The sequence below is a fragment of the Jaculus jaculus genome, chromosome 5 (assembly GCF_020740685.1).
Source record: "Jaculus jaculus isolate mJacJac1 chromosome 5, mJacJac1.mat.Y.cur, whole genome shotgun sequence".
Lineage (NCBI taxonomy): Eukaryota > Metazoa > Chordata > Mammalia > Rodentia > Dipodidae > Jaculus > Jaculus jaculus.
The window spans coordinates 7534693-7556944 of NC_059106.1; the positions used below are offsets into that span (position 1 = coordinate 7534693).

Sequence of the window (22252 nt, forward strand, 5' to 3'; positions counted from 1 at the left end):
TGTGCGCAGCGTCGGCGGCAGCGCGGGCCGCGGCGAGGCGGGCCGGAGCGCAGCGGGCGGGAGCGCGGCCCTCGGAGGCGGCGGAGGCGCGGGGCGAGCGGCTCGGCCCCCATCGGAGCGGAGTCCCGGTGCTGCCCGTCGCCGAGCCCCACGCCCAGCCCGCCCGGGCCGGCGCGCGCCGGTCCCCGAGGGAGGCCCAGGCCGCGCGACGCGGTGAGTCGGGCCGACGGGCTCCGGGGGAGGGGGGGGGTGGGAAGCCCGTCCTCGCGCCCTGCGGCCCGGGCGGCGGCCGGAAGTGCGGCGCTTTGTGCGGCGGGCCCGGGGCGGCGCCGAGGTCCGGTGCCGAGGCTGGGGCCGCGGGCGCTGGGCCGCGCCGCGCTTTGTCCCGCGGCCGGGGCCGAGGGGCGGGGCGGCGCGGCGCGGCAGGTGGGGCGCGGCGGGGCCGCTGCGCGCGCGACGGGAGGCGAGCGAGGGAGGAAGGGGGGCGAGGCGGGCGCTTCCGCGGGGCACCCGGCTTCTCGGCGACCTTCGGCCGAGCGGAGCGAGATCCCGGGGCGGCGGGGTGTCGCTTCTGGAACGCGGATGGTGCCTTTAAAAGCATTTCGAATGGAGATCTGCTCGGTCTCTGTCTACGAAGCAAAATCCCATTTGCCCGGCGGAGTGTGAGCATCCTCCCTCCTGCTGGAAAACGTAGGCTCCTAAGGCTTACCTTAGGATATTTCGGGGCACAGCCTGTGTTAACTGGGTAAAAAGAAAGTGCACTTTGCCAGCGTGTCCAGAGAACAGGGTATTACTGTCTTTTATGCTGTGTACGATGTGCATTCAACAATGCGTTGTAGGACTTACAGTTAGAATGTTTGGTTATGGAAGGAAGCTTATAAAATAAAGGAGTTGGAAGTCGGATTTCGGCAGTTACGGGGAAGACCTTTTAGACTTGAGAAATCAAGACTTTTTAAATATATTTATTCACAAGCAGAGAGAGGCAGTGAATGAGAATGGGCACACCAGAGCCTCTTGCCACTGCAAGCAATCCACGATTTTGTGCAGATGGCTACATGAGTACTGTGGAATCAAACCCGGGCCATCAGGTTCCGCAAGCAAGCACCTTTAACTGCTGAACTAGCTCTCAAGCAGCTTTTTTAATGCTGAAGTTTGTGTGGAAATTATGAAGATTTTTCCTTCTAATTAGTCTTTACAAAACATGCTTATTTTGGTAGTGTTTGCATGTTACATGTAATATTTTGAAATACTTGGACATGCAAGAAAGCTTTTATTTTCATTTATTTGTGCATATTTGTGTGTGAAACGAGAAAGACCAGGAGTGCCACCTTTTGCATCCAGCTTTATGTGGGTGCAAGGGTATTGAGCCCCTGGCTGGCAGGCTTTGCAAGCAGGCACCATCATTTAACTACCGAGCCATCTCCCAGCCCTGCAAGAAAGCTTTAAAATGTATTAAAATTATTTGTGGTTGGGACCAAATGAAAGTTAAGGTCTGCTGGAAGAAGGATGTTTGCGGGAGTCCGGTCCTTTGGCTTCCTTTGTATTCAGGTGGATGTCCCCTGAGCAGCAGTCGATAAGAATGTCCCTGTGGTCATTTCCCCTTCTTTCTTCCTCCTAGCCTTGAGCATAGTGGAAGTGGCTGTATGTGTGAGGCCCTGCCTGGAATTGAGGAAGATGTAATAGCTTCTGTTGCCTGTTAGTCTTCTTACCAGCTTTAATTTGGCTAGGCTAGCTCTGTGTCTGCCTCTCAGACCGTTTGAAGGTTGGACAGAACGGTAATCCCAATATACGAATTCCAAACACTGGGAAAATAAGCCTAATATAATGCCACAGTAGTTCTCTAGAAAAGCACACAACACACATGTACATCTGTATTGGTGACATACTGAAGTAGTTTACTAACATTATGCTGAATTTGTTTTTTGTTTGTTTGTTTGTTTTTGAGGCAGGGTCTCACTTTAGCCCAGGCTGACCTGGAATTCGCTGTGTAGTCTCAGAGTGGCCTCGAACTCACAGATCATCCTACGTCTGCCTTCTGAGTGATGGAATTAAAGGTGTACACCACCACACCTGGCTTGTATTTGCTCTTTTTATAGAAATGCTTTAAGTTACATTTTCATCCTTAGATACTTTGGCATTTGTAAAAAAAAAATTGTGTGTGTGTGTGTGTGTGTATGCAGTACTTCTACCAAAATAATTAACTTACTTGTTCAGTACTAACCCAGCCCATGTTCAGTTGTGTTACAAATAGGTTCACAGGGGTTTGTTTTGTTTTGAATTTTTTTTTTTTTGAAGCAGGGTCTTACTATCCCAGGCTGTCCTGAAACACTATAGCCCAGGCTGTCCTCAAACTCAGAGCAATCCTCCTACCTCAGCTGGGTTTAAAGATGTGCACCACCACACCCAGCCTTGACGTGTTCACAAAACTCACCTATTGCCTTTCAGTCTATTTACCTGTAAGTTGCTCCCTCTCCTTCCCTTCCCCACATTTGTTAGACCATCTATCCCCTTGAAGAAAGGGTGGTGGGTGGGTGGGTGGGTTGGTTGGTTGGTTGGTTGGTTTGTTGAGGTAGGGTCTCACTCTGGCCAAGGCTGACATGGAGTTGACTATGTAGTCTCAGGGTGGCCTCGAACTCACAGTGATCCTCCTACCCCTGCCTCCCCAGTGCTGGGATTAAAGGCATGAGCCATTATGCCTGGCCGCTAGGGTCATTTTGAGAAAGCCTCGCCTTTTGGGGCTTGTGTAATTGTTAACTGGTGTCATCTCATGGATTCTCCCCCCTCCCCTTTCCTGCAAACTGGAAGTTAGAGTGCAGGCTGCATTCGATCTGAGCGGCGAGGCTAAAGATGGCCAGGGTCAGCTCATTCGCATTGCAGGAGGCTGCGCAGAGCACTAAGTAGTTTGAGTCGGAGATTGCCAGCAGATTCGGGTTCAGTCTGTTAACTGATGAACAACTTTGATAATTCTGAATTCAATTTTAAATGTCTCAGATGAGTTTCTTATCAAAAGTCCTGTGTATTGGGCTGGAGAGATGGCTTACCAGTTAAAGCGCTTGCCTGCAAAGCCAAAAGGACCCAGGTTCCATTCCACAGTGCCCACACAAAGCCAAATGTATGAGGTGATGCATGCATCTGGAGTTTGTTTATAGGGTCTAGAGGCTATAGTGTGCCCATTTTGTCTGCACCCCACCCAAAAAAAAAAAAAAGAAAGGAAAAAAGAAACTTTAAAAATCCCAATGTGGTGCACTCCTTTAATCCCAGCACTCAATAGGAAGATCACTGTGCAACTACATAGTGAATTCCAGGTAGCCTGGACTAGAGTGAAACCCTACCTCGAAATCCCCTCCTCACCAAAAAAATCCCAAGGCTGGAGAGATGGCTTAGCTGTTAAAGTGCTTGCCTGCAAAGCCTAAGGACCCAGGTTCAGATCCCCAGTACCCACATAAGCCAGATGCATAAGGTGGCACATGTGTCTGAAGTTCTTTTACAGAGGTCCTGACATCCTGATGTGCCCCTTCTCTCCCTCCCTCCCCTTGCTTTTTCAAATAAATAAATAAAATACATATTTTTTAATTCCCATTTTTTAATTTCCCATATTTTATTGGCTAGATTATCAATATTTACACACATTCAGAAGGCATTCATGTGTTCCCTCTGCGCCAAGTACTTGGTGAGATGGAGGGAGATGGTGGCAAATAAGGTATTTTCCTTGCCCATGGGCGCAGTCTTTAATATGCCTCTTTTGTCATTTGGAGCTTCAGGTATTTGGTCACAGACATGAGTCTGCTGTGGCCCTAGTTTCTTAACAAAGCAAACCCTTGGGTCACATTGGAGTGGGAGCTGCAACCCTTTCTTGACATCAGTCTTTGAAGACTTCCCTGGCACCTGTTTCTTCTCTTTGTTCTAGGAGTTTCACCCATTGGAGATAAGTGCTCTGCCTCTGAGCAGTCCCTGACTATAATTTTTAATTCTTTATTACTTTTTAATCACTTTAGGGAACATATTAGGGAATTAGCCTCTTGGAGAAGTGGTTCGGTGTTCCTAAAGTGCCTCTTGCAAGCTTGTCAAGAAGCTTTGGGAATGCTGCCTTTCCACACAAGTTTTTCCTGACCATTCCTCTTGCTCACTGAGTCTGCACTCTGTACTGGGCCTTCCCAATACTTTTCTACCTTGTAGCTCTTCATGATGTTTGCCCCAAATGGCATGTGCTTTTCTCATCCTACAGAGCCTCCACTATCCAAAATAATAGCTGTAATCTACATGTGATTAAGTTAAATGAAACATTCAGCTATATTTGGACAGCAAAGAATTTTCCATCTTTGTAGAAAATCTGTTGCGATGGCACTTTCTAGATTGTCAACTTAGGAGGAGTGTAAACTTAGAAGGGAGCTGCAACTTTGTTCTTAGTAACCTTTACATGGTGACTTTGCTTATCGTTAATTCAATTAAGAAAACAAAATTAGGGCTGGAGAGATGGTTTAGTGGTTAAGGTGCTTCTCTGCAAAGTCAAAGGACCCAGTTTTGATTCCCCAGGATCCACATAAGCCAGATGCTCATGCATCTGTAGCTCATTTGCAGCAGCTAGCAGTGCTGGTGGGCCCATTCTCTCTGTCTCTTTTTCTCTTTCTCGAGTAAGCATATTTCAAAAAAAGACAACAAATCAGATCTTGGCACTGAACAGAGCACTAGAATTTGGGAAGCATTCACTTCTTAGGGACAGCAATTGAGCCAGAGAAGTCAGTGCTACAGTGCAGGGGATTAATACTGACCTTTGCCAGTGTGTGTTCTGATTTATAGAAAAACATTGATTTCTTGTGGGCCTTTCCCCTGTTCTCTCTATTCACGGGCTGCACTGGCTGCTTGTAGTTCTGGCCACAGGTGACAGTTAAGTTCACACATTAGACCTGCACTGCCACATAGAGCTCAGTGTGTCTTTGGGAAGTGGCTGCCATGCTGGGCAGTGCAGATAGAGGAGAAAGTTGTCATTGGTTGTGGGTGAGATTGTCACTAGCTGCCTGCAGTTGGGGATGTTATGGCAAATCTTGCTTTGGTTGAAAAGTCTTAAGGAAATTGGGACTTGGGAGGTGGCTTCGTGGTTAATGATGCTTGCAAAGCCAGCTGGGCCAGGGTTCAATTCCCAAGCCACCCTCTACATAAGCGGCTGGTGTTTACCCCAGCAAGAGTCCCTGGTGCTTGTGTGTGCATGCGTGTGCACGTGCAAATATTTTTTTAAGTCTAAGAAAAATCATTGGTATGATCAGTGCCCTAATCATAGGCATTGCCAATTTATTCTTAAAAACTTTATACTGTGAAAGGGACCTTGTTTCTTCTGCCATAGATGGAGCTTTTCTTGGATCTGTAAGCTTGAAATAAATCCCTTCCTTTCATTTAAAAAAAATAAAAAACCTTTAGACTGGTAAATGGTTAAGAATGTACTAAGCTGCTGAGTTGTGAATTTTCTGAGTCAGGTGAATTGAAAATTTGAAGTATTTCAACATTTGTTGAGACAGGATCTTTGTAGCCATGATTGTCCTGGAACTCACAGTAGACCAGGCTGGCCTTGAGTTTATGAGCTTACAGCATTTTTTCCTAGGTCCTGGGATTACAGGTGTGCAGCACCATGACTAGCCTTTTTTTTAAAGAGCAGTTTCAAGCTAACATCAATTTTTATTTTAAATTAAAGATCGCCTTACTCCTTACAGCCACATTAGTCATGAGTGACCTACCAGAGGAGGAGGACTGAATGTTTACTGTTAGTTAACACATGAGCAATACAGGAGCTACCCAGAGCTACTAATAAGGAGCTTATTTCTGTTGGGAATGGTATAGAACCAGAGCTGCAAAGTAGTGAAGCTAATTAAGGCTCTGTGAATTTTTATTTTATTTTTATTTTTTATTATTTGCAAGAAAGAAATAGAAAGCACACCAGCGCCTTCAATCACTGCAAATGAGCTCCAGACACATGCACCACCTTGTGCATCTGTCATACATGGGTCCTGGGAAATCAAACCTGGGCTTTGCAGGCAAGTGCCTTAACTGCTATGACATCTCTCCAGCCCAGCTCTCTGAGTTTTTGTACTTAATTAGTATTTGTTAAAAGCACATTAAGGTGGGACTGGAGTGTTCAGTGGTTGAAGGCACTTGTTACAAAGCCTCATGCCCTGGGTTCCATTTCCAGAAAGCCAGATGCACAAGGGGTACATTTGGAGTTCATTTGCAGTGGCAAAGGGCCTTGTGTGCCCATTTCCATCCCATCTTTCTGCTTGCAAATAATAATAAATATTCTTTAGAAAGGATGTTAAGAGCTGGATAGATGGCTTTGTTAGTGGTTAAGGCATTAGCCTGCAAAGCCTGAAGACCTAGGTTTGATTCCCCAGTACCAGCGTAAGCCAAATGCACAGGATGGTGCATGCATCTCGAGTTCATTTACAGTGGCCGGAGGCCCTGGCATACCCGTTCCCTTTCTCAAATAAAATAGAAATCTGGAGAAAGGGATGTTAAGGTTGTTGTAGAATCTTCCTGTTTATTACATTGATCTGTAGTGTGGCTGCTTTTCCCTCTTAGTTCTGCTGGGCTTAGAGAGTTACAAAAAGCTGGGTCTCCTGCCTGAGCACACATTAGCACATTAGACATTCATGTTCTGTTTTGTTGGTTGGAAGCGATAGAACATACATTTTACAGTAGGCTAGAGAAAGACATTAGCTACCTCCTCTTAAGGGAGTGATGGGGGAAAATTCTGAAAACACGCACGTGGCTAAATCACGTTTTTCTCTCCTTTTTAGTTCTTGACATCATGAATCCTGTTTATAGCCCTGGGTCTTCTGGGGTTCCCTATGCAAATGCCAAAGGAATTGGTTATCCAGGTAAGCAAGCTGAATTTTGTTTTTACTATTGAACTTTGAGCGCTTGGTCTAATAGCATGTTCAGATAAATATGCACAGTGGACACACCACCTCATAGGTTCAGGGAAGGAAGGAATAGCTACCTGCAAGAGAAAAATCAAGTCAGGGTAGGGAGTGCTGTGGAGATGGCTTAGCAATTAAAGCCTGGCTAACCAGATTCCATTCTTCAGTACCCATGTAAAGCCAGACGCACAGAGTATCTGGAGTTCATTTGTAATGGCAGGAGACCTTGGAATGCCCATTCTCTCTCTCTCTCTCTCCCCCACCCCCTTTCCAAGTCAAGAACAGCTGTGATGGGAGCTGGACTGAGTGGCCCCAGCAGTTGGGACCAAGACCTGGTTTATCTTCCTCCTGGTGGTAGTGCTGTGTTGGTGTGTGAAGTGTGGCCCTTCAAGAGTCAGAAGGCCCAGAGAATTGCACTTGCTCCGACTTTGGTCCTGATTAAACCCTTCTTCCACCACCTTGGGCCGGTTTGTTTTTACCATGACAAAAGTAGATGTGGTTTATTTTGCTTAGGTTTTAGAGAGCTTCTTGACTGGATTAGTTTCTTTTACCAGTCTTAGTAGCTTTTCAGATACTTGTTTGCCCCTTTCCGTCCCAGGCACTGTTTTGAATCATTGCTAAGTCTATTAGTGCACCCTGTGCTGCCTTTGTGTTGCCCTCTTACTTTAATGTGGAAAACTTCTAGTGATCTACTTCATTTCTCCAGTCTTGCTAATGGTGCTTGAATATGCTACAAAACTCATATACTGAACACAAATTTTCATCTTTTTCAAAATCTGTCATTTGTTTCCTCCAGTGTTCTGTTTAGTTGGATTATTGTCTGACTACAGTCTTTGAATCACTGAGGTTGTTTCTCTTGTGTGTTTTCTTGGGTTTTGTTTTGTGGGGGTTTTTTTGTTTTTGTTTTTTTTGTTTTTTTTTGTTTTTTTTTTTTTGGTCATATGGTTTGTCTTTTTCCTTGCTTAGGATTTTCACTGGCTGGCTGTTAGACACATTGTGTTAGAAATGATGGTGCCCTGATTGCTGTCCTCCCTTGCCAGGCAGCTAACAGCTTATTGACACTCTTTCTCCAGCTGGGCGTCGAGTTGGTATGTTTTTCAGCTTGGACAAGGCTCAGTTTCCCTTCCATCCTCATTCTAGAGTGCTGGCCTTCCGTCAGCTTACCATGCTCTGCAGAGCCTTACGCTTCATTGACTCTGGAAATGACCCTCCAGGTGGATTCCTAGAGGTGCATGGGGTTGCCAGATCAGGAATGCATGTACAGTTTTTAAGCTGCCCATCCAGGTGACTTCCATAGAGTTCTTTCTGTTCTATCTTCTGTAAGAAGTGTGTTTTCTCAAACCTTTCTCACAGGTAGCTGGTCAGCATTGGGGTTTTGCCATCTTACATGAGGAATGATGTTAGTGTAGTTCTAGCTTGAAGCTTGAGGGGTTTCTGGCAATTGGTTCCCCCCTCTCCATTGGGTTTTTGTTCCTAATAGTTTTAAAAGCTATCACTATTCATGGGCCCTGGGTTTGATTCCCAGCACTGGAAAAAAGAGAGAGAGAAAAGAAGGTTAACTGTTTATGTGGTGTGTCTAAGTAATATGTAAATTCACTCCTAATTTGTCTTTTTATTATATTCATGATCTTTTTAAAAACTGTTCTGGGCAGCTGTGGGGTGAGCAGTGTTCAGCCGAGGTCAGGGTGGCTGAGTAGGATATAAATGAGGTGATGCAGGCGATGGGAGCATGGGAAAAGATTGAGGGTAGGGAGCTGGTGTCCATCCCAGAGACTAGGTATATCATGACGTAAATCATTACACTTCTGTGAATACCTCTTAGGTGTGTTTTCTATTTTATTGTCAGAACATGCTAACTCTTTGTAGAAGGTTGGGGTTGGAAAAACCCAACCAAGCACAAGGCAAGCTCTAGTAAACAAAACAAGGCAGATAGTTTCAGAGTATTCATAAGATTTGAGGATGTTTTGTGGCACTTAGCTGCACAGGCCTGTGGAGTGTGATATAGTTCATGGGCACCACAGACTTGTGCATCTTCTTTATTTGTTAAGAAAATACTTTGTTGTTATTTATACGCAAGGAGAGAGAATGAGAATGGGTGCTCCAGGGCCTTTTGCCACTGCATACAAATTCTACTTTGTGCATCTGGTTTTATGCGGTACTTGGCAATTAGACTCTGGCCATAAGGCTTTGCAAGTGCCATTAACCACTGAGCCATCTCTCCAACTCCTTTGAGTCATTTTTTTTTTTCCTTTATTGACAACTGCATGCATAGACACAGTATACCCTGATCGTAATCCATTTTGTTCTCTCCCTTATCCCTCCTCCACTGAACTTCTTTAACTCCTTTTCAGCTAGTCTCTTCTAGTTTGGTGGCTATTTCTTGCAAGTCTTGTGAATATAGACAGCCACCGAGAAGTTAGAATGCAGTGGCCATTTTGTGTGTGGAAGACAGCCTTCCAAAGCAGTCTTCTCTGTCCTTTGACACTTACATTCTTTTTTTTTTTAAAGATTTATTTATTTATTAGGGACAGAGAGGGGGAGATAGAGAATGGGTGTGCCAGGGCCTCTAGCCACTGCAGACAAACTCTAGACATATGCTCTGCTATGTGCATCTGGCTTATGTGGGACCTGGAGACTCGAACCTTGGTCCTTAGGCTTCACAGGCATGCGCCTTGGCCTCTAAGCCATCTCTCCAGCCCAGGCGCTTACATTTTTTCTACCACTCTTCCAGTGGTCCCTGAGCTGTGGAGGGTATGCATCATTTAGTGCTGAACACTCCACTCTCACTTCCCAGCACAGTTGGGTGGCCACAATATATCCATTTAGCCAGACAACAGTAGTTGCTCCCCACTAGGGATTATGACTTTTTCATTTAGATAGGCTTTTGACTATATTTTCAGTATCAGAGATGACTTTCTCCCTGTTCCCCCCAAACAAGCTTCAGATCCAGTAAGATATCAGGTGGTTACCCCCATAACAGACATACCACTGTTGCACTAGTGGGCACATCTTACTTGAGTGGCCAGTTGTGTAGCTTACAGGGTCATCTCAGCTTGCTTTTCTTTTTAGAGCAGCCTCACTCGGCTGCCTTGGAATTCCCTCTATCATCCATGCTGGCCTTGAACGCCTAGTGGTATAGGCATCAGCCTCCAGAGTGTGGGGAATAAAGGTGTGCACCATCACTTCCAGCTTTTATTTAGCTGTTCTCATTTATCCTGATCCTGAGGTTGAACCCAGGGCCTCATACATGCTAAGCATGCATGCTACACCAAGCTGCATCCCCAGCCTCTTGATGTCGCTGTTGACAGGTGACTGCTGGCTCAGTTTCTCCTACCTTGTCCAGCCATAGAAAGTTGTGAGCATTTAATCATAGGTCTAAAAGACATGGGTATGCTGAGGCTCATCAAAATTCTGAGGAAAGAAGACAACTAGAGACAGACATAGTACCATAGGGGCCTGTAAGTCTGTGGCATTTGGGAGACAGTAGCAAGGATGGGCGGGCTGGGGGCAGTCCAGGTTTTCAGGTGGCTTCCCTTTGTCGTTCTTGATGTGCTAATATACTGGGCTGTGTGTTTCCCCTCAGCTGGTTTTCCTGTGGGCTATGCAGCAGCAGCTCCTGCCTATTCTCCTAACATGTACCCTGGAGCGAATCCCACCTTCCAGACAGGTAAGTGCTGGCTGACAAATGTATTAGATGTGTGTCTGGGGGAGAAGAGCTATAGAAAGAGGTGAAGAATTAGGATTTGGGGTTGAGATAAAATTAGCCTGTTGATAAGTTTACTAAAAATCATTCAGACCCATCTTCAGTTACTGCACTTAGATCCTTGTCACATAGGGCTTCTCTCTAATCTCTGGGTTGTGGTAAGATCTGCTAACATTAGGACTGACTACTAGGAACTGAAGAGCATGTTGCCATTGATTTCTCTGCAGCACTGTGGCTAAGTTTTTTTTTTAAGTCTTGGTTTTCATGTGAAGTACTTGGACACATTTTTAGATTTGAGCAATTACTGGTTAAAATTTAAAACGGAATTGGTTTGGGACTGACTCCAAGATTATTTAGTGGGATTTCCTCCTGTGAACTGGTATGTTCTGATATGAGCTATGAGCTCTTCTAAGACCTTATTTGCTTTAGCAGAATAGTGATTCCTTTGTGGGCATTGTCTCAAGGGAAGTGTGTTGCCCTCAGGGCACTAGCCCACAGGTAACTGACAAAAGGGAAGCCAGCAGTGTCCTCCCTCCACCCCCATCTTATTTGGTAGACATTAAATTCTGTGTTTATGTTCTGTGCTCTTGGCCATCTCTGTCTTCAGCTGTTAGCTAAAGCCCTGGGAAAACTGAACTGGTCTTTCTGTTCCAGAGCTTTCTGTCTTAGGTTCATGTTCCCACCCACTTCAGGAGTCAGGGGGCTCGAACCGAATTTCTTAGGCTTTGCAGGCAAGTGCCTTAACCACTAAGCAATCTGTCTACCCTACCCCCCTCTTCCTTCCTTCCTCTTCCCCCCTCCATATATATGTGTGTGTGTGTATGTTTTAAAAAGCAAGTTCAACAGACTGTCCTTATTTTTTTATGAGAAAGAGATTGAGGGGGAGAGAGATTGGTGTACCCCTCTAGCCAATGTAATTGAACTCCAGATACGTGCGCCACCTTGTGTGCATGTGCGAACTTTTGTGCTTGCATCACCTTGTGTGTCTGGCTTATGTGGGACCTAGAGAGTCAGACATGGGCCGTTAGGCTTCATAAGCAAGCACCTTAACTGCTAAGCCATCCGTCCAACCCCATATTTATTATTTTTTTAAAGAGATATGGTCTCTTATTTGGTTTTTTTGAGGCAGTCTCACTCTAGCCCAGGCTGGCATTGAACTTAAATTGATTCTCCTACCTCAGCTTTCCCAACTCTGGGATTACAGGCATGGGCCATGATGCATTTTCCTCTGTATTGTCCAGGGTAGCCTTGAGTTTCCAGGCACAAGTTACCCTCTTACTTCAGCCTCCTGAGTAGCTGGAACCAAGGTCCCCCAAAGAGCCAAAGAGTTACTTGAGGCCAGTGAAGAGATTGTTAGCAGAAGTGAGCCAGCAGCCCTTAAGAAGAGGCCAGTGTTTGGAGGATGGTGTTGCTGGTCATGTTCTCATAGTGGCCTCTCCGAAAGACCTTCCTTAGGCTTGGCTGTCCTCTGTGTTAGGGAAGAGTCCTGTTCTGCCCCCTCTTCAAGGCTGGTGTCAGATGGACCCTCTAATGCAGAAACTCAGATAGGCACATAGGAGCAACAACTGTCTAGATAGAGGGCCTGCCTAGTTGAAGTCCACTGAAGAGTCCCAGGCTGCTGGCTTAGCGGGGCCATATCATCTGTGTGCCTTGCTGATGCTTTTATTTGTATGAGTATGTGGTGTGCATGTTTGGAAGCCACAGGTCAACACTGGGTGTCTTTTTCAATTGTCCTCTATTTTTTGAAACAAGGGTCTCTCACTTAAGCCAAGAGCTCACCAATTCTGGGAGTGTAGCTAGTCAGCTTGCTCCAGAGTTCTCCTGTCTCCACCTCCAAATTTTATTTGTTTATTTATTTGAGAGAGAAAACAAGAATGGGCCAGGGCCTCCAGCCGCTGCAGACAAATTCCAGAGGGATGCAACACCTTGTGCATCTGGCTTATGTAGGTTCTAGGGAATTGAACTTGGGTCCTTTGGCTTTGCAGACAAGTGTCTTAAACCTCCAAGCCATCCCTCCAGCCCTAGGCTGACGACTTAAAAAAATAAGTAGTAGTCACCTAGTGGTGAAGGGGTCACAATCAGATACAGTGGGTCTGGGCTTAAGCACCCACCTGTGGCTCAGGAGTGGCTGGTTAACGCGTGTGCTGGGTGACGAGAGCACCAGGAGCGCCTCGGGAAGAGAGTCCTGAGGTCACTTGTGCAGCTCTGATGCCGGTTCCAGGGTGGCCTGTAAGGCAGTGTGAGTGGGCAGGGCTCACCTGGTCTCTTAAAGAAAGTAGAATTGCTTTTGTGGTTGGAAACAAAAAAAAGTCAACTTAAAGTTGTTGAATGTCCTTGGAGTCATTAGTTCTCTTTTAAGTTAAAAGCAAAATGCTCACTTCTTAACCCTTTTGACTAAGATCAAGTTAAGAAAATTCATTGTAATTAAAATAAAAAATTTAAATTAAAATTTTTTGGTTTTTGTTTTGTTTTTGAGGTAGGGTCTCACTGTGGCCCAGCCTGACTTGGAACTCACACAATAGTACCAGGCTGGCCTCACTCAAACTCACACCTCAAACACCTCTGCCTCCCAAGCGCTGGGATTAAAGGCATCACCACTATGCTTGGCTCAATTAAAATTTTTATACTCAGTTTGTTTTTAAACTTGAGTTATAATTTTTTGTAGGAAACATGGATATTTAGAGTATAGTTGGGTGATTTATTTATTTATTTATTTTGGTTTATTGAGGTAGGGTCTCTAGCTCAGGCTGACTTAGAATTCACTATGTAGTCTCAGGGTGGCCTCAAACTCACAGTGATCCTCCTCTGCTTTCTGACTGCTGGGATTAAAGACGTGCTCCAGCATGCCTGGGTAGCTGGGTAAATTTTGACGCCATGGTACTACCACCCAGAACAAAAAATTGGGACACTGCCATCATCCTAGAAGGCTTCCTTCAACCTCTCCCCTTCCTGACTTCTTTATAATAAGTAGGCTTGGTGATAATTAGATGTGTAAGTGGATCATTCATTGAGTGTCATTCTCTCTGGTATCTTTGGGAATTCAGTATAGTTTGAGATTCATTTGTAATTTTTCTTATGGATGTTGTGTTGTGCTTGTATGGACGTGCCACAGAGCATCCCTCTCCTGGTGAGCATTTGAGGTATTTTCTCATTCATGAATAGGGTTGGAGAACAAGTTTTACAAAGTCCTGTTGTGGACCCTTAAGTGTCAGAAGTAGCCGTGCTCCTGCTGTGGAAAATGTGTCTGTTGCTTGAAGCTGTTACACTTTGACATTCCCACAGATTTCATGAGTGTGCCATCAGGAATGGGAAGGCCATTGGGACTCTTGGGAAAACACTGCAGAGGAAGAGGAAGGGTTGACAGTTAACTGGAAGCCATCCTGTGCTGTGCACGGACAGTTGGATGCTACAGTCTGCTTGTGCTTGCTTTTTTTTTTTTTTTTTTTTTTTTTTTTTTTGAGGTAGGGTCTCACTGTGGCCCAGGCTGGCCTGGAATTCACTATGTAGTCTCAGGGAGGCAGTCCTCCTACCTCTGCCTCCTGGGTGCTAGGATTAAAGGCATGCACCACTATACCCAGCTGCTTGTACTCTTAGACTCCTGCATGATTCCTGCCTCTGGCCACCACCTATGGCTTTCTGTCACTGAGGTCTATTTTCCTGTTCAGCACATGCGGCATACCAGAAGTTACCTTGAGGCAGGCACTCCCTTTTGGGTACACCTCAGCTTGTTGGCTGTCTACTGGTGGGCATTTGGGCCAGGTCCAGTTTTTGTGTGACTGACCAGAGCTGCTGTGAGCACAGCCGATCTCACTGAGCCCCTGCTTCTAGCCCTGCGGACCCCTTTCTGCCTCTGCTTGCTTCCTTGCTGGACCAAATGGAGCCCTTCCTCAACCCCTGCAGGGAGACTGACAGCTGGTGGCCTGCATTCACAGGTCTCTCACGAGACCTTCTTTTGTGGTCAGGGTCGTCTGTTCTGCTTTCTCAGTATGTCCAGACAGCATCTAATTTGTGTCCTGCCTTGGCTGTGGAAGGTGGTGTATGCTGAATTTCTCTGTCCCCTGACCTCTGGCTTCATGCCTTATTTCTTACTGTGTTTTATCATGACTTTCATGTCATCCTTGGCGGGATGCTTGACGAGGCCCTGCCATTTGTTTTTGCTGTAATGAGAAACACTCAGGTGAGCTTTACTGACCTCTGCTTATGTATGTTCATATTCTTCATTGGCCTACTTTGCAGGATTGAAGGATAGATGTACCATAAATGCCAAGTTGAACCCAGGAAGGCCATACTGATATATACTCTAGTCAGACAGGACAGGTATTTGTTTCCTCTCTGAACGTATGCTCTGCAGAGCACCTCCACCACTTGTCTGTTGTTTTAATTACTTTACTTATTGCCATAACTAAGTCATCCCAGAAGCAACAGCGTAAGGAGGAAGGGAGGATTTATTTCTGCTTCCAGTTCCACGAGGCGTGGTGACAGGAATGGTGGGAAGCCACGTTGCAGCCAGAGCAGGAAGCTGAGGATGAACAGGAAGTGCGGCCAGGCCTGCCCCGGGGACCCACTTCCTCCAGTAATGCTCCACAGCCTTCCCAAAGATTTCCACCTGCTGAGGATTAAGTGCCAAGCACATACCCTCTTGAAGGACCCTCTGCATTCAAGCTGCAGTGCACAAGCTAAGAAACGGAGCCTGGTGCTGGCGGCAGAGGGCTGAGGAGGCAGTGGCCTCCCTGCACACTTGTCCTTGTTGGCTCGGGCCAGGCGAACTCGGGCCATTGGCTTTTTGTGTTCTAGGCTACACTCCTGGAACACCTTACAAAGTATCCTGTTCCCCCACCAGCGGGGCTGTGCCACCATACTCTTCCTCCCCCAACCCCTACCAGACGGCCGTGTACCCCGTGAGAAGTGCCTACCCCCAGCAGAGCCCATATGCCCAGGTATGCTTGGGCACACCCTGCACTGTGGGAGGGTTGATTCTATCTGGCCCCCACAGCCTTGGGGGACCCTTCAGCAGTTGTCTCTCTTTTCCCCACAGCAGGGCACGTATTACACGCAGCCACTGTATGCAGCACCCCCTCACGTCATCCACCACACCACGGTGGTGCAGCCCAACGGCATGCCAGCAACGGTATACCCTGCTCCCATCCCTCCTCCTAGAGGCAGTGGGGTCACTATGGGCATGGTTGCTGGGACCACCATGGCCATGTCAGCAGGTGAGTCCTAGAACTTGGAGTCTGTCCTCAGACACCTTCGGGCTCGGCTGGGGTGGGGAGTCTGCCAAGACTTTACTCTTGTCTCCAGGATGTGCAAGGGCTGCCCCTCCCCCTCCTCTTCTAGGAATGCAGGGCATGCAACTGACCATGAGCCTTCCTTGTGGAACATGACTGAGAACACTCACTGAGTGTGGGGAAGTCACTTTGTTGGTGAGCTTTGGTGGGCCATTGACAGTAGGAAGTGGAAGGGATCGATGGCCTCCATCCAGTAAGCCGGTAAAGCTTGAGCAAGACACTTGGTGTTCCAGGTGGGCCTGTCTTTCGCATACTTCCTTCAGTTTGAGCTGTCTTTGAGGATAAGTTGCAGAAAAGGGGCAGTTTGCAAGAGGCTAGGAAAGCTGGTTGTGTGCTAATAGAAGGAATAGCTACCTGCAGAAGCCCTTTGGCAAAGTGTGACATCTTTGTGGAAGGGTTTGATTTAAGGCCTAAGGATGAGATCACATCCTAACCTCAGTAAGTAAGTGTGGCTGCCTCTAGGCTGATCCCACACAGGAAACTTAGTTGCCCTATGACTAAATTTTTTTTGTATATTTGTTTTTGTTTTGTTTTTCAAGGTAGGCTTTTGCTCTAGCCCAGGCTGACCTGGAATTAGTCTCAGGGTGGCCGCAAACTCATAGCAATTCTTCTGCCTCGGCCTCCCAAGTGTGTCACCACACCCAGCTTGGGATTTTCTTTTAAACCATCAAAACCATTCCTTCATTTTCCTTTTTCTTAGACCTTAACAAAAGGACATCATATCAGAGAGAAAGGAGCTAGGGTATTCTGTATGTTTCTGTTCCAAATCCCTGTTTCATTTGATTTTCCCATATTTGTCTATAATGGCAAAGAAGACTGGCATAGACTGAAGCTGCCTGTCTGGAGCCCCTCCTCCACGCCAGGGAGGTATCAGCAGTGTGGATGTGCTTCTGCCCTTTGAGGTGTGGCTTACCCTCACATAGATGCAGATCACTGAGTTTCTGTAGTTATAAGAACAGAGGTATTTCTGCACTCAGAAGCAGCTCATGGAGTATAAAATCCACCTTATGATTTCTGTGTCTCATGCCTCAATTTTCAGCATACAATTCTGTAATGTTAAGTGTATTCACATAGCCATGAAACAGACCTCCAGAACTTTCACCCTGTGCACCTGAAACTCCTGTTCCCATTGGACAAAAACGACCCACTTCTCTTCCCCTAGCTTTAGCAGCTGCCATTCTAGCCTCTGCCTCTGGTTTGACAATTCTTAAGCACCTCACCTAAGTGGGGCCACATGTAGTATTTGTCTTTTTGTACCAGCTTTGTCACTTAGTACAGTAGCCTCCAAGCCCATGGGCATTATGCATATGTCAGAATTCCCTTCCTTCATCTTGTAATTTGTCATCTGATCTACAGGAATCACTGTGTGTAGTCTTTGAAGGAAAGGCCCAGTACCTTTACATGCATATGGTTACCACTAGCCTGCTGTGTGCACACATCTTCCAACTGTTTGGGATGTTCTACTCCAAGCCTCACCCCCTCACAGAAAAATCTGGCCAGTGCTTTTCAGAGGCCATGTGGTGGAGCCCCACTGAGTCACCCTGTGCATTGTTAGGCCTCCTGTGTGACATTGTCTTTGTCTTTCAGGCACCCTGCTGACTGCTCATTCTCCAGCTCCTGTTGCCCCTCACCCAGTCACTGTGCCCACATACCGGGCCCCAGGAACACCTACCTACAGCTATGTGCCCCCTCAGTGGTGATCACCCTGCAAGTTAAAGTAAGTGACCAGTGGAGGAAGTACGCAAACCTACCTGACCCTTCAGCCCAGAGCAATGCTGTGTGTTGGGTTTTCATTCTTCCTGGGCTCCACAAGCAGAGGGAAAAGGAAACCATTGAGTGTGCACCTTTAGTAATGCACCTGCTGCAGGATGCTGACGCCATTACAATGGGGGTGTCTCTGTAAGGTGGGTGGGAACCCAGTACAGCAGTTTTGCCCACTGCTGCCCTTTTGGCCCCAGTGAACCTTGTCCTGGAATTCTTGGAGCAAGGGTACCGAAAGAGCCTGTGTGACTATTTGTAATTCTTTCCCAGGTTTGAGGATGGAGCTGTGCAGTCATCATTGAGTCCCACAGCTGGTGCTGCAGGCCATGTGCCTCCAACCAGGACTTTCTTCTTAATGCTCTCGACACTTAGCAAACTCAACTGTGCCCTGGCCCAGCGGGCCCCAGCGCCGCTAGTCTCCAGCTCACTGTGGGTTGGTCTTCAAGCAAATCCTGTTTTGTGGACTGCCTGGCAATTTTTTTTAGCTAACTGTAAAGATAAAAAGGGAGTATTAATCTATTCTGAATCATATCTAGTTGAATGCATGTTTAAAAAAACAAACACAAAAACCCAGCTTGCTCAATCTACCTGCAGTGACTGATGCAGAGCCACCATATGCAAATCCAAAGGAATGGAGCCGTGTTTTACAACTCGTATCACTAATGCACTGCTGCCATGTATGCGGAGTCTTAAAGTCATACGTGTTCAAGTGAATGTCTTCATAAAGCATCTGGAGTATCTGAGGTGACCTTCAGCCTGTTGGGGTTGGTGTGGGTTGTAGTTTTCAGTGACCTGTTTCTTTGGCACTGACTGGCTCAGGAGGCGCTGCAGGACTCAGGGCCGTGTTAAGGAGGCTGCAGCAGCTTAGTGAGCATTGCTTTCCTCTGCTGAAGCTTGGTGTGGTCTGGGGAGAAGGGACATACATGAAAATGAGCAGGAAAGATTGTAGCTGTGTGGCCAGGACAGTTTGGGGAGGAGTGGGCTCCGCACCAGCACAGCTGCCACCTGAGTTTACAGTACACGGCTCATGGGGGACAGTGTTTGTGTATCTCCTGGAAAAGTCTAGAGTAGCGCAAAACTGTTTTCCTGGGCCGCGAGGTATATGAAAGAAATAGCCACGCTTGGTGAAGGAGGTACTGTCCCCTGCTTTATTTCACTTAGAAAAGCATTCCTTTTTTCCCCAGGAGTTAGCTGAAAACATGGGCATTGCTATACTCACCCTACAGATAAGGGCAAAGATTTCAGCTGTATGCTATGTTGAAAGTTGTACGTTTGTGTTATGAAAAGGGAATAAGCCTGTATTTTAATTAGTTCCTCGTGTTTCTTGTAGAGAGGCCGGGCCGTGGGTATGTCTGACAATGTAGAAACATGTAACTTGTCTGGGTCATTCACCTGGTGGTGACCTGTCCTCTGACTAGAGAGGACTCTGAGAACTGGGGTGAGGCTGAGAAGGGCTGTGTGTGGTCTGCGAGCCTCTTTTGCCACCTTCCTTGTAGCTGAAGGCACCTAACCCCAACCGAGCAAGTGTGGACAGCTGGAAGGACTAGGCAGGACTGGAATGCACTTGTTGGCCAGGATCCAGTGTGGAAAAGATGGGGGTATATAACCCGACTATGTACATAAGGAATCAGGAAGGGTTTTGTCACCTAATATACTCCACTTGGCATCTGTGAGAGTGTGTGGCTGTTGTCAGTGTGGTCAGAAGAGCAGTGCATGGGGACCTGTTCTCTTTCTGACATCCCTGTCTGTCAGGCGGGGGCGGGGAGTTCCCACCCCCCATCTTTGAAGGGCTGAGGGGTTGGTGAGGAGGGGTTCTGTGCTTGTCTCCGGCAGCTAAGTCATGGCTCTGGCAGTGGGTGGAGGTCACCCCATTTGAAGTCAGCCTGGCTAGTGGGTGGAACACCTGGCCATTGGGCCTTTGGTAATGTTATTTTTATAGTACTACTCTTCATAATTGTTTTAATATTTTATTTTTAAGAAGTTTGGAAAGATTTTTGCATGAATCAATGTAAACGGGAGATTCCTTACTCCCCGTGTCCATTACCATAGACTGTTTACTGGTGAGTACTTTAAATTGCTTCATGAGCACTTAACTCTGTGTGTGTGTGTTTGTGTGTGTGTGTGTGTGAGAGAGAGAGAGAGATAGAGAGAGGAGGGAGGGAGGAAAAGGGAGAGGGAGACATGCATGCACACTCAAATGTTTACCCCAAGTACGCAGCTCCTTCTGTGTTGGTATTCCTGTCTGTATGGTGGATAGCCTGCCCAAGGGTTTCCTGGGACACAACAGACTGAAGGCAGGTTTCCTGGGTGAATGACCATGAGTCAGTGCAGCAGATTTTAGTGTATGCTTTGAAAACGTCCCCATCAGAATAGAACCATGCACATACACTGCCTGCAAGGAGATTCACTTGTCTTCGGAAGTTACAGGAAGCTGCTCCGACTGCCCATAGCCAGCTTCGGGCTAGCACAGCATGCGTGGTCACGGCCCTGAGCCAGGGCGAGTGCGCTTGCATCCCGCCCTGCTGGTGGCGTCAGCTTCACAGACCATCCCCATAACTTTAACAATTTTATTTCTCTTTGCAATTGAATTGAGAGACTGTCATATTTTTGCATTGTACAACTCATCTGTGTGGAAATCTTTTCCGTTTGAAATGATGAGGGCCTTGGGCATCAGATCTGCTGGTGAAAGGGAGCTAGCTCTTTAATCTTCATGTGGGTGGTAACAAGCCATCAGATTGGGTTATGACAGCACATTTTACTAAAAGTAAAATTAGGGAATAGAACTTGGGTCAGTATTCTATTACACCACTGCATAACTTGTGTCCCCAAAATACTGTGCAACATTCCAAGAAATTGTGCTTATTATGTGTGTAACATTCCCAGTTAGAAGGCTTTCAGTGGAATTACCCTTCTAGGTGGAGAGACAGGCAAGCAAAGGTCTGCATGGCCTGTAAGCATGGGCATCTTTAAGACTTTCTTAAATATGTCATCTGCCTTCTCAGAGCCCCTGGGCTTAGGAGACGTCTTCATCTGCCCCCCGCTCCCTGCGGAGTTGGAGTGTGAGTGCTGCCGGCCTGGCTGTTGGCTGTGGGCTCCCCGACTAGGAAGTGAGGCCACCTCAGGCCTGGCCAGTTAGGCAAGAGGCGTAGACGCTTCCAAAACCTCTGTCTCTGGTGGCCCATTCCAGGTAACACTGGAAATGTCACTGTGGTTGTCAGCCTGGTATTTGCTGCTCTGGACAAGTGTTTCTTGAGTGCTATGCAGAGGCAGCACTTCGGAACAGGAGAGGAGGCCCCCAGCTTTGGACCTAACCTGGGGGTGCCTTACTGCTCAGTGTCCTGCCTTTCCTCAGCCAGGTACCAGGTACCTTGTCCCACCTGGTAAGTCATTCTGTGACAGGAAGCTTAGAAAGTGGTTTGGAGGAACTCCAGTGAGTGGAAACACGCCCATACTTAGGAAGCCTTGGACTGCACTGGCGTATAGCATGGGCTTTCATTAGTGTGCCTGTGGTTACAGTGAGGTTGGCATACACCAGCCTTAATATTGGGGCTGCTCCTGAGAAGTCTCCATTTTCTCGCCGGTGCTCTTTGAACATGGAATACAGTATTACTCAGACCATTGGGCCACTTCCATTCAGCAGCTAACTGCTGCAGTCAGTCCACCTGGCGCTCTGGATGGTACAGGATTGCCTGTGGGTGCAGTGGCAGTTGGGACAGCTACTGGTCATTCTCTGGTGCTTTCTAGGGGCAGTGGGGGTACAGGCTTAGGTATGGAGGGCACGTGTCCCAGGTCTGTGTGTACTCTTGAGTGCTTGCTCTTCCCCTAAGCTTAAGGGATGGTTTAGACAGAAGTGCTGGGCTGATCTGGCCTCTTCCTCACGCTCCATTCATGTGAAGAACAGAACACTTGCGGAGTAACCCTCACTGGAGTACAGGACGAAATTAAGCTGTATGTGATGGGGAAAACGGGGGTTTCCTAAGGGGCAAGGCTGCCTTCGTCAGTGGGCCTGTGCGGCAGGTGGGCTGGATCTGAAACTGGCGTCCTGGTAGGGTGGTGACAGCCGCTTGAAAGAGGCCCCAAGGAGCTTCGTGGGCTGCAACTGAATAGAAAATGGTGTTTGTTTTTTTTAATGGTTTTTAAATACTTTTGTACACCTTTCTCTTGGTACTTTTTTTAAGCTTAAGTCAGCATTGTCTTCCAGTGTTCAGGCATCCCTCACCTCTGCATTGAACTTAGGTGTCAATACACAGGAATGGACCGTCCACCCTGAGCCAGTTCAATTAGGTGTAAATTCATACTATTTTAATTTTTTTATGCAATCTGATGAGTTAGATGAGCTCAGATTTAAAACCCTTCAAAGCACGTTTATTGTAGCAGGAGTTGTTATGTATTAACACTGCAGTTTTCAATAAAGATTAACTTGTGTTGCATATTCTGGCCTAATTGTCTTCTGTGGGGGTTTTATCCAGAGGTCTTGGCCTGCCTAGGGGCCACTGTAGCTTCTCCACAGTCAGGTGATGTCCAGGGGCTTGATCAGAGGCCACTAAGTACATAGCTTGGGGCCCTGGCCTGCTGGAGAGTCTGGGGCTGTTCTC

The 22252-nt window shown here is 47.0% G+C and overlaps 1 protein-coding gene across 4 annotated transcripts; it reads left to right on the plus strand.

The window, feature by feature from the left end:
- The first annotated feature begins 159 nt into the window (after positions 1 to 159).
- Fam168b (family with sequence similarity 168 member B) lies at positions 160 to 22087 on the plus strand. Of its 4 annotated transcripts, XM_045151066.1 has the most exons (7): positions 160 to 213; positions 6783 to 6863; positions 10489 to 10572; positions 15403 to 15545; positions 15623 to 15821; positions 17484 to 17613; positions 17928 to 22087. In XM_045151066.1, exons 2-6 carry the CDS (start codon positions 6794 to 6796, stop codon positions 17594 to 17596), a joined length of 609 nt encoding a protein of 202 aa, XP_045007001.1. In that variant the 5' UTR covers positions 160 to 213; positions 6783 to 6793; the 3' UTR covers positions 17597 to 17613; positions 17928 to 22087. The 4 variants fall into 4 exon arrangements, with proteins under 4 accessions (XP_045007001.1, XP_004668237.1, XP_045007002.1 ...); XM_004668180.2 differs by lacking the exon at positions 160 to 213 and having other exon boundaries at positions 15644 to 15821; XM_045151067.1 differs by lacking the exon at positions 160 to 213 and having other exon boundaries at positions 15647 to 15821.
- The last annotated feature ends 165 nt before the right edge of the window (positions 22088 to 22252 follow it).